Source organism: Macaca mulatta, chromosome 11 (genome assembly GCF_049350105.2).
Source record: "Macaca mulatta isolate MMU2019108-1 chromosome 11, T2T-MMU8v2.0, whole genome shotgun sequence".
NCBI lineage: Eukaryota > Metazoa > Chordata > Mammalia > Primates > Cercopithecidae > Macaca > Macaca mulatta.
In genome coordinates this window covers 89537503-89549835 of record NC_133416.1, presented here as the reverse complement: position 1 = coordinate 89549835, position 12333 = coordinate 89537503, and the positions used below count along the sequence as shown (strand labels likewise).

The 12333-nt window shown below is 34.9% G+C and overlaps 1 protein-coding gene across 6 annotated transcripts in view; it reads right to left on the bottom strand.

The window, feature by feature from the left end:
* The window catches only part of METTL25 (methyltransferase like 25), a 122280-nt gene that overhangs the window by 69970 nt on the left and 39977 nt on the right, over positions 1-12333 (bottom strand). For all 6 annotated transcript variants that reach the window (XR_013400684.1, XM_077953212.1, XM_015152359.3 and 3 more), the window contains exon 4: positions 688-1287. Coding sequence is in view for 5 of the 6 variants with exons in the window: in XM_077953212.1 (XP_077809338.1) it covers positions 688-1287 (600 nt within the window). In the remaining variant the exon portion in view is untranslated. The remainder of the gene's footprint in view (positions 1-687; positions 1288-12333) is intronic.

Sequence of the window (12333 nt, the reverse complement as noted above, 5' to 3'; positions counted from 1 at the left end):
GATTTAAATTCATAAAGAACTCTAGTATCTTTTAGTTACACATTTCTTTGGGGAAAAATTTCTATAAAAAAAAAAATTACAAGGGTAATACAACTCCAAAAGCTACCTTTTTTTTTTTTTTTTCTTTTTTGAGACAATGAGTTAGGCCAAACGATTTCTAGAATCTCCTCTATAATACTGTTTTAACATGCAACATTGCCTTTGTTTAAGATCTGCTGTCTTTCAATTACACAAATTGACATACTCGTAATTTAGAAAAAGTTCAAGCTTTGAAGAACACTTGGAAGCTACTGTTGCTCAAGGAAATTCCATATTGGCAAGTGCAACATTGAACATTACTTTGTTCTAGATGCCCCTTTACTTCATATTTAAGTTAAAATTTAGTTACTTGTTTAGAATTTTAACAATTCCTAAATGGCACAATGAGAACTTAGTTTACTTACTAGTTTTGGGCTAGGACTTCTATTTGATTTAAGAGGTTCGAAATGAGTGGAGGATACTCTATTCTGAATAGGCTCATGGAGGATTTTGATGGGTGTGGGAATAACGAAAGCCTACTTATGCTTTTATTTTCTTGGTCTGTTAGATTAATGTGATCAAGTAAGATATGTATGTTAAGTAAGCTACTATTAAAATTGAATACAATGTTTTTGTACATCAAATTAAATAATTCAAAAGTAAAGTCACCTCCAAATCTTTAATAATGTCATGGAGTTCTGAATCAGCAGTGATAAAAGAGGTTAAAGGTGAATATACATTAGATTCACTTGACTTTGATGTCATTTTTCTTCTCTCTTTATTGGCTTCAGATGTTTCTCTGTTGGGTATTTGCTGTGAAGAAGTAGGCTCTACGGCATTAACAGGCAAAAGGTTTATAAGAGAAAAGGAATTTTCAAAACACAAATTTTCTTCTTGATGTGGTTGAGAATGAAGGGTTTGCATTTGGTTTCTGATATTAGAAATTACAGAGCCAGAAAAATCAGGCGAAATATCTGAGGTAGACATCTTTTCTTGATTTGTAAGACTGCTGTTAAACGCTTCCTCAATATCACCTTTATTTTTAACTTCTTTTTGCACTTTCCTTTCTTTTGCCATTTTTAATGCTAGTCCATTGACATCTAATCTTGACTGAGCATGACAGAGTTTCCAATGTTTCTTCAGTTTTCTGTTTCTCTCCTCAGCTCCATGAGTATTAGTATTTGAGGAATCAATTCCATAAACTTTAAAGCCATACTTCAAGGACAAAAAGGAGCTTAGATAGCCTTTACCGGAACCCAAGTCAATCACCTAAAGTTAGAAAAAAAGAATAAATTAAAGAATTTTAGGCAAACGGTAATAGAAATGATTTTAGATTTTTTAAACAAATGAGTTATGTAACTTAAATATTACTTAAAATTTTATTTGTTTTATTCCTATGAAAAACCAACCACTCATCATTTTTATTCAACATTTTACTGGAGGTTATAGCTAGTATAATAAGTCAAGGAAAAGAAGCAAAAGAAATAAATAATATAAGGGAAAAAATAAAACTATCTTTTTTTATACATAGATGACATAATCATGTCTGCAGAATATCTTAAAGAATATACAAAAAGCTAACAGAATGGTAAGTGAATTTAGCAATGTGTCAGGGAACAAAGTCAACAGAATTAACAATGAATCATCAGAACATATATAATATTGTAGCAAAAAACAATTAGGAGTCAAGCTTGGTGGCTCAAACCTATAATCCCAGCACTTAGGGAGGCTGAGGAAGGAGGACTGCTTGAGGCCAAGCATTTGAGACTGCCCTGGCCAATATAGCAAGATCCTGTCTCTATTAAAAAAATAATAAAAACTAGGAAGTAAAATTTTAAAACAATTAAAATAGTATAAAAATAGAATATATAGGAAAAAATTTAACAAAGGATGTACAAAACCTATACACTGAAAACTATAAAACATTGCATAAAAATCTAAAAAATTGATATTAAAAGATATACCATGTTCATGAAATGGCAGACTCAGTACTAAGATGGCAATTTTTTCTTCACATTTCAACACAATCCTGATTAAAATCCTAGCTAAGCTTTGTAAAGAAATTGATAAGTAGATACTATAATTTATAAAGTAAGGCAAAAATGCCTAGAATAATGAAAACAATTTTGAAAAAGAATAAGGTTGAAGAATTTTACTAATTCAAAAATATAAAACTAAATCAGTGTAGTATAGCTACAGCTGGTATAAAATTAGACACACAAATCAATGGAAAAATGGAAAGAAACAGCTGATATACAAATAGAAATATAAATCAATGAGAAAAACACAGTACAGAAATAGATCCACACTTATATGATCAACTGATTTTTGACAAAGTACCCAAGATAATTTAATGAAGAAGATAGGTTTTCCAACAAATGGTGCTGGTATAACTGGATGTTGATATAAAAAAAAGAAACAAAATTTGCCTGCTATAAACCAAACACAAAAGCTAATTAAAGGTAGATCACAGATCTAAATATAATTGAAAAAAATGTCATCTTATGGAATAAAGCATGAGAAAAAATGTGACATTTGGATAGGCAAACATTTATTACGTAGGACATAAAAATCAGGAATAACAGAAGAATTTTAAAAATGGACTTTATTAATATGAAAACTTCTATTCAAAAAGATAAAAATGAAAAGAAATACTTGTAAAACCTTCATCTGAGAAAGGACATATCTAGAATAAAGAACTCTTACAACTCAGTAAGAAGACAAGCAACCTAGTTAGAAAAAAGGCAAAATATTCAAACGTACAATTCACAAAACAAGATATACACATTGCCAATGTGAAAAGATGACTAATATCACTAGAGAAATACAAACAACCACCACAGTGAGATACACGCAGATGTAAAATGGTATGGCCACTTTCGAAAACATTGAGTTTACCATAAAGTTAAATACACACTTTACATATGACCCATCCATCTCACTCCGATTTATCCAAGAGAAATGAAAACATGTCCACACAAAGGCTTATATGTGAATATTCAGAGAAGTCTTACTCACAAAAGGAAAAAAACAGAAACAACTCAAATGTCCATCAACTGGTAAATAAAAAAAAAAAATAGCATATCTGGACTATAGCATATGGCATACTACTCAGCAATAAAATGGAACAAGGCATTAATACACAAAAAGATATCAATAGCTCTCAAATGCTATGTGCTGAGTGGAAGAACTGAAATGAAAAGTCTACATACTATGATTCCATTTGTACAATGTTCTAGAAAAGTCAAGATTAAAAGTAGATCAGTGATTCTCTGAGAATGAAAGAGAAAATATCCTACAAAAGCACACAAGAAAAGTTTTTAGGAGGATAGGAATATTCTTAATTATGCTAGTGGTTACATTAACTGTTACAATTACCAAAATTTATCAAAGCTAGAGTTGGTGAATATCTAAATTACAAATTCAATAAAACAAAAATAAGAATAAAAAGTTACAAACATTATTATTGCCATGCCACTTCATAAAATAAATGGAGAATTATAGAAATACTACCATAACAAATCATTACCTACTCTTATACATATCTTTAATTCATAAAGTCAATGAAATCCTGACATAAGTACGAGTCACTTAAGGAAACATTCCTATACTTACAGTAATGCATATCCTTAATTAAATCCTCAAAATGTTTCAAGGTCTTACAATGAGACCAGTTCATAGGAAAAATTCTAGTAAATAATGTCTCATAAATACAAAATAAACTTAGTAATAATTCCCTATACTTCCATTTTATGTTATTATTCTAGGATAGGTATTGCAGGGAAACATAGAAGAATTATATACAGTCATGCATCACTTAATGATGGGAATATGTTCTGAGAAATATATTAAAAAATTCTGTTGTTGTGCAAACATCTTTGAGTGTACTTATGCAAACCTACATGGTACAGCCTACTATACAACTAGCCTAAAAACCTGTATAGCATACTACTGTACTGAATACATAACAAAATAAATACTTGTGTATCTAAGCATATAAAAGGTACAATAAAAATACAATATTATATGTTATGGCACTACCATCTTATATGTGGTCTGTTGTTGACTGAAATGTCCTTATGCAGCCTACAACTGTAAATTCTTGACTTTGAGAAACTACAGTCTAACTGCAGATACCATATCATACTCTTGCAAGGGCTATATAGTAGAAACTCTATTATTTAATTAGTTTTGTCTTCAAACTATCTGATCAGAATAGGAAAATCCCCACCATCCTCATCTCCTGCCCCTTCCCCACAACGGACTTCCCTGCTAGATCATATGCCATACATCATAGGTTTGAAGACAGAGTAGTCTCTAGTCCAGTATCTGGTGGGAGGGATCTTCTGAATCTCCCAACATTGTTTAGGAGACTTTCCCATAAAAACATTGTTACAGGTAGTGGTTAAATCTTGTAATAACATTGGTATGGTACTATACTTTAGATAGAAAAGACACATTTTGGTGACAGACCTAGAGATCTAACTACCATTCCAACTAATGACTCTCAAATTTGTAACTCTAGTTTGGAATTCTTCCATTAACTGATACTCATATATCTAACAGCAAACCTAACATTTTCGTTTCAATAGATGCTTAATAAGCAACTAAAATTTAATATGCTTGAAACTGAGCTTTTGATATTCTTTTTAAACCTGCCCCTCCTAAAATTTCCTCCATCACAGTAAGTGATATCTACATACCTCCAGGTAGAGAACAGGACTCCTGTCTCTCATAAGCTACATCTGAACTGTGAGCAAATTCATGATCTCATCACTTACCAGAGCTACTTCATACCAACTCCATCCTGAGTCTGATGAACTGCAATGGCTTTCTCAGTGATCTCTCTGCTCTCACCTTTCCCCTATCACTGCATTTTCAACAGAGAAAAACAAAGTCCAATCATATCACTACTCTTAGCAAATCCCTCATTGCTTCTTTGGCTTTATCTCATACTCTTAACTCCTATGGTTGCTGAGTCTTTTTGCTTCAACTCTGGAAGCTCCTGCTCGGATAGGAGCTAATTTTGCAAAGTAACCAGCTTGAATGTCCACAAAGACTTTGGTAAAGAAAAGAGGCAAATATAGTGGAAATATGTGTTTCGTAATACAACTCAACAGAGTAGAAAGAATGATTCAGTGGCTACAATGGCTTCCAATCTCATTCAGGATAAAAAACCCAAATTATCACAATGACTTCCAAGACACTGCAACTTAATGTCCTGTCCTCTTCCACCACAACCTCAGCTCCTACTACTTTCTGCTTGTTCAATCCGACTTCCTGGATGTTTCAGAAACAAAGTAGGCATGTTCAGGGCCACTGAACCTGTTGTTCCCTCTCTAAGAAAAGTTATTCCTCTAGATCATCTAATGGATAGCTTACCTACTGAAGAATTTAACTCTATTACCGTCACAATAAGGTCTTACTTGTCCTTCCCCTCTGTATCAAAAACTTTATCCCTAGATAAGCTCCTCCCTTTTGTTTTAAGTTTTCTTCTTTAAAATGTATCAACATACACATTAAAATACACTTATAACCATTTTATTGTCAATCTCTCCTAATTAGAACATAAATGCCACCAGGGCAAAAGTATTTCTTGTTTGTTTTGTTCACTGATGCACCCCCAGTATAGAAAATAATGCCTGGAACATGGTTAAGAGCTAAGAAATATTTGCTAAATGAATGAATGCATGCAAGTATGAATGAGTGAACATGTTTTAGAAATAAAAATTAAGAAGCTTTGGTAATGTGAATGAGAGAGACAAAGGTGTTCAGCATGTAGACAGCAATATGGTTGAGATAAAAATGATATTTTTTCTTGTTTAATTTTCTGTGGTCACCAATAAGGTTATGTATTTCAGAATCTGGGTTTCTACTTACCTCATGAAATTTGTATTTACTAAATCTACATTTTAAAAATAATAATAGTTGGGGACTTCAACACTTCTGCTCAGTATTGGACAGATCATCCAGACAGAAAGTCAGCAAAGAAACAGCAGACATAATCTGCATTATGGACCAAATGGATGTAACAGACATTTGCAGAACATTTTACTCAACAGCTGCATGCTGTTCTTCTCAGCACATAGACCATTCCCAAAGATAGACCATATGTTAAGACACAAAATAGGTCTCAAAAATTGAAATTATATCAAATATCAATAACAACAGAAACTTTGAAGAGTATAAAAACACATGGAAATGAAACAACATGCCCCTGAATGACCGATGTGTCAATGAAGAAGTTACAATACAAATTTTTAAATGTATTGAAACTAATAAAAATGGAAACACAACATACCAAAACCCATGGGATACAGCAAAAGTACTAATAAGAGAGAAGTTGACAGCATTAAATGCATGTAAAGTAGAAAATGTTCAAATAAACATCCTAACAATATATCTTAAAAACAAAACTAGAAAAGCAAGAGCAAACCAAACCTAAAATTAACAGAGGAATAGAAATAAAGAAACCCACATCTAGCATCATACTGATTAGAGAAAAAGTGAAAGCCTTTCCACCAAGATCTGGAACAGGACAAGAACGCCCACATTCACCGTTTCTAATCAACATAGTATGGGAGGTCCTAGCCAGAGCAATTAGGCAAGAGAAATATATAAAGGGCATCCAAATTTGAAAGGAAAAAGTCAAATGATCTTTGTTTTCAGATGATATTATCTTATACCTAGAAAAACTGAAAGACTCCTTCAAAAAACTATTAGAACTGATAAAGAAATTCAGTAAAGTTGTAGGAGACAAAAATCAATAACAAAAACTAGTAGAATTTCTATATGACAACAGAGAACAATCTGAGATGGAAAACAGGAAAGTAATCTCATTTACAATATCTACAAAATAATATCCCTAGGAATAAATGCCACCAAAGAAGTTAAAGATCTCAACAGTGAAAATTACAAAACACTGATGAAATAAATTGATGAGGACACTACAAAAGGGAAAGATATTTCATATTCATATATTAGAAGAATCAATATTGTTAAAATGTGCATACTACCCAAAGAAATCTAGAGATTCAATGCAATTCCTATTATAACATCAATGACATTCTGCGCAGAAATAGAAAAAAAAAAAAAAGTCCTAAAATTTATGTGGAACCACAAGAGACCCAGAACAGCCAAAGCAATCTTGAGCAAAAAGAACAAAGCTGGAGGCATCACACTACTTAACTTCTAATTATATTACAAAGCTATACTAACCAAAACAGTATGACACTGGCATAAAAACACACACATAGACCAATAAAACATTAGAGAACCCAGAATTAAATCCATGCATTTACAGCCAACTCATTTTCAACAAAGGTGCTAAGAAGATATACTAGGGCAAGCACAGTCTCTTCAATAAATGGTAAAACTGGATATCCATAAGCAGAAGAATGAAACTAGACCCCTATCTTTCACCATATACAAAAATCAAATCAAAATGGATTAAAGACTTAAATCTAAGACCTGAATCTATGAAACTACTAGAAGAAAACATTGGGGAAACACTTTAGGACATCGGTCTAGGCAAAGATTTCTTTAGTAGGACCTCAAAAGTACATGCAACCACAGCAAAAATGGGCAATGGACACAAATGGGATCACGTCAAGCTGAGAACCTTCTGCACAGCAAAGTAAATAATCAGAGTGAAGAGATATACATACACTGGGAGAAGACATGTGCAAACTACCCACTCGACAAGGGATCAAAAACCAGAATACATAAGGGACACAAACAACTCAATGGAATAAAAGCAAAATCTGTTTTAAAAATGGCCAAAAGATCTGAATAGACATTTTTCAAATGAAGACATACAAATGGCCAATAGGTATATGAAAAAATGTTCAACATCACTAAGCATCAGAGAAATGCAAATAAAAACTATAAGGAGATATCATCTCATCCCAGTTACAATGGCTATTATCAAAAAGCGTTAAGATAGGTGTTGGCAAGAATGTAGAGAAAGGATAACTCATATACTGTTGGTGGGAATGTAAATTAGTACAGTCATTATGGAAAACAGTATAGAGGTTCTTCAAAAAACTAAAAATAGAACTACCATATGATCTAGCAATTCCACTACTAGGTATATATCCAAAAAAAAAAAAAAAAAAAAAAAGGAAATCAGTATATTGAAGAGATAACTGCATGCACATGTTTACTGTAGCCATATTCATAATGGCCAAAATATGGAAACAACCTAAGTGCCCATCAATGAATTTATGGATAAAGAAAATGTGGTATATATGCATGATGAAATGTTATATATGTTTTATTTGGGAGGTTAAAGGAACACTGGCAATAAAGTAGAAGAGAGAATAAACAAAAGCAGCCCAATAAAATATGTGCTATTAAGCTAAACACCACATTAAGCCAACCTAGGTTTAATACTACTCAGAAATTCTGAGACTGAAGTGTAGAATACATACCATCCCTCAGAATCATCCCACCTGAAATGCTGCATCAATTACCGCTTCAGAGCTGCTCACTGGGAGGAATTAATTCCCAGACCTTGTATGCAGGCAGTGCTTGCTTCACAGTTACAGAAAACACACAGGGAAGAAATGCAGACACTGCCAGGTAGAAATCAATCTGGCATACCATGAAACAAAAGGCCTGAAAGTACTTAGATCAGGCACCCTACAGCATCTGCTATGTCCATAAACCCAACATCCATCTTAATACCTAGAATATTAATATTTCTACTGCATATAACTATGTTTTCCTTCCATATTCTGTCTCCCTGCTTCTCCAACCAGAGGCAACAATTATCAAATTATTGTTTATAATTTTCTTAATAGTTTTTTGCATATAATTTTTGTATTAAACATACCATTGTTTCACTTAATAACTACTTAAAAATGGTACCATAAAATGTGTAATCTTCTGTAACTTGCTTTTTCCTATTCAGTTTTATGTTTCTAATATTCATCCATATATGTACTGCAGTAGTTTAAGCTTTACTGATGTATTATGTTCCAATATGTAAATATACCAGTTTATCCAATCTGCTGTGGATAAGCATTTGGTTTATTACTAGTTTTCTGCTTTTAGGAACATTCCTATACGATATATAACTCCTGATGCTTGTGTAGAAAGTTTTTCTAGGCGGAGTATATACCTAAAGTCGAACTGATGAGTCATAGGGTATATGATTGTTCAAGTTTACAAAATAGTGTCAAACTGTTTTTGAAAGTGGTTATGCCAATATACACTCTAGCATAGAGTGTGTAAGAATGCCCTCGGCAGTTGGACGGTTCAGAGATGGATGAATAGGAACAGCTCCAGTATACAGCTCCCAGCATGAGCGATGCAGAAGACGGGAGATTTCTGCATTTCCAACTGAGGTACCAGGTCATAAGGACTGGTTGGATAGTGGGTGCAGCCCAGGAACTGTGAGCTGAAGCAGGGCGGGACATTGTCTCACCCAGAAAGCACAAGGGGTCAGGGAATTCCCTTTCCTAGCCAAGGTAAGCCATGACAAAGGTACCTGTAAAACTGGGACACTCCCACCCTAATACTGCGCTTTTCCAACAATCTTAGCAAACTGCACAACAGAAGATTATATTCTGCACCTGGTTCAGCAGGTCCCATGCCCACGGAGCCTTGCTCACTGCTAGCACAGCAGTCCCAGATCCAACTGCAAGGCAGCAGCCAGGCTGGAGAAGGGGCATCCGCCATTGCTGAGGCTTGACTAGGTAAACAAAGTCGGGGGGGAAGCTCCAACTGGGTGGAGCCCTCCATAACCCAATGAGGCCTGCCTGCCTCTGTAGACTCCACCTCTGGAGGCAGGGCATAGCTGAAAACAGGCAACAGAAACTTCTGCAGACTTAAATGTCCCAGTCTAACAGCTTTGAAGAGAGCAGTGGTTCTCCCAGTACAGAGTTTGAGATCTGAGAAGGGACAGATTGCCTCCTCAGGTGGGTCCCTGACCCCTGAATAGCCTAACTGGGAGACACCTCCCATTAGGGGCCGACTGACATCTCATACAGGCAGGTGGCCCTCTGACACGAAGCTTCCAGAGGAAGGATCAGGCAGCAACATTTCCTGTTCTGCAAAAATCCCCAACAAAATACTGGCAAACAGATTCCAACAGTACATCAAAAAGTTTATCCACCATGATCAAGTTGGTTTCATCCCTGGGATGCAAGGCTGCTTCCACATACTCAAATCAATAAACACAATACATTACATAAACAGAACCAAAGACAAAAGCCACATGATTATCTCAATAGATGCAGAAAAGGCCTTCAACAAAATTCAACAGCCCTTCATGCTAAAAACTCTCAATAAACTAGGTATTGATGGGACATATCTCAAAATAATAAGAGCTATTTATGACAAACCCACAGCCAGTATCATACTGAATGGGCAAAAACTGGAAGCATTCCCTTTGAAAACTGGCACAACACAGGGATGCCCTCTCTCACCACTCCTATTCAACATAGTGTTGGAAGTTCTGGCCAGGGCAATCAGGCAGGAGAAAGAAATAAAGGGTATTCAGTTAGGAAAAGAGGAATTCAAATTGTCTCTGTTTGCAGATGACATGATTGTATATTTAGAAAACCCCATCGTCTCAGCTCAAAATCTCCTTAAGCTGATAAGCAACTTCAGCAAAGTCTCAGGATACAAAATCAATGTGCAAAATTCACAAGCATTCCTATACATCAATAACAGACAAACCCAGAGCCAAATAATGAGTGAACTCCCATTCACAATTGCTTCAAAGAGAATAAAATACCTAGGAATCCAACTTACAAGGGATGTGAAGGACCTCTTCAAGGAGAACTACAAACCACTGTTCAATGAAAAAAAAGAGGACACAAACAAATGGAAGAACATTCCATGCTCATGGATAGGAAGAATCAGTATCATGAAACTGGCCATACTGCCCAAGGTAAATTATAGATTCAATGCCATCCCTATCAAGCTACCAATGACTTTCTTTACAGAATTGGAAAAAAACTACTTTAAAGTTAATATGGAGCCAAAAAAGGACCCACATTGTCAAGACAATACTAAGCCAAAACAACAAAGCTGGAGGAATCATGCTACATGACTTCAAACTATACTACAAGGCTACAATAACCAAAACAGCATGGTACTGGTACCAAAACAGAGATACTGACCAATGGAACAGAACAGAGCCCTCAGAAATACCATACATCTACAACCATCTGATCTTTGACAAACCCGACAAAAACAAGAAATGGGGAACGGATTCCCTATTTAATAAATGGTGCTGGGAAAACTGGCTAACCATATGCAGAAAGCTGAAACTTCATCCTTTCCTTACACCTTATACAAAAATTAATTCACAATGGATTAAAGACTTGAATGTTAGACCTAATACCATAAAAATCCTAGAAGAAAACCTAGGCAATACCATTTAGGACATAGGCATGGGCAAGGACTTCATCACTAAAACACCAAAAGCAATGGCAACAAAAGCCAAAATAGACAAATGGGATCTAATTAAACTAAAGAGCACAGCACAGGAAACTACCTGTGTTTCCTGCACAGCAAAGGAAACTACCATCAGAGTGAACAGGCAACCTACAGAATGGGAGAAAAGTGTTGCAATCTACCCATCTGACAAAGGGCTAATATCCAGAATCTACAAAGAGCTTAAACAAATTGACAAGAAAAATCAAACAACCCCATCAAAAACTGGGCAAAGGATGTGAACACTTCTCAAAAGAAGACATTTATGCATCTAATAGACACATGAAAAAATGCTCATCATCACTCGCCATCAGAGAAAGGCAAATCAAAACCACAATGAGATACCATCTCATACCAGTTAGAATGGCGATCATTAAAAAGTCAGGAAACAACAAGTACTGGAGAGGATGTGGAGAAATAGGAACACTTTTACACTGTTAGTGGGAGTGTAAGCTAGTTCAACCATTGTGGAAGACAGTATGGCGATTCCTCAAGGATCTAGAACTAGAAATACCGTTTGACCCCATCATCCCATTACTGGGTATATACCCAAAGGATTATAAATCATGCTACTATAAAGACACATGCACACATATGTTTACTGCAGCACTATTCACAATAGCAAATACTTGGAACCGACCCAAATGTCCATCAATGATAGAATGGATTAAAAAATTGTGGTACATATATACTACGGAATACTATGCAGCCATAAAAAAGGATGAGATCATGTCCTTAGTAGGGACATGGATAAAGCTGGAAACCATCATTCTGAGCAAACTACCGCAAGGACAGAAAACCAAACACCACATGTTCTCACTTATAGGTGGGAATTGAACAATAAGAACACTTGGACATAGGGTGAAC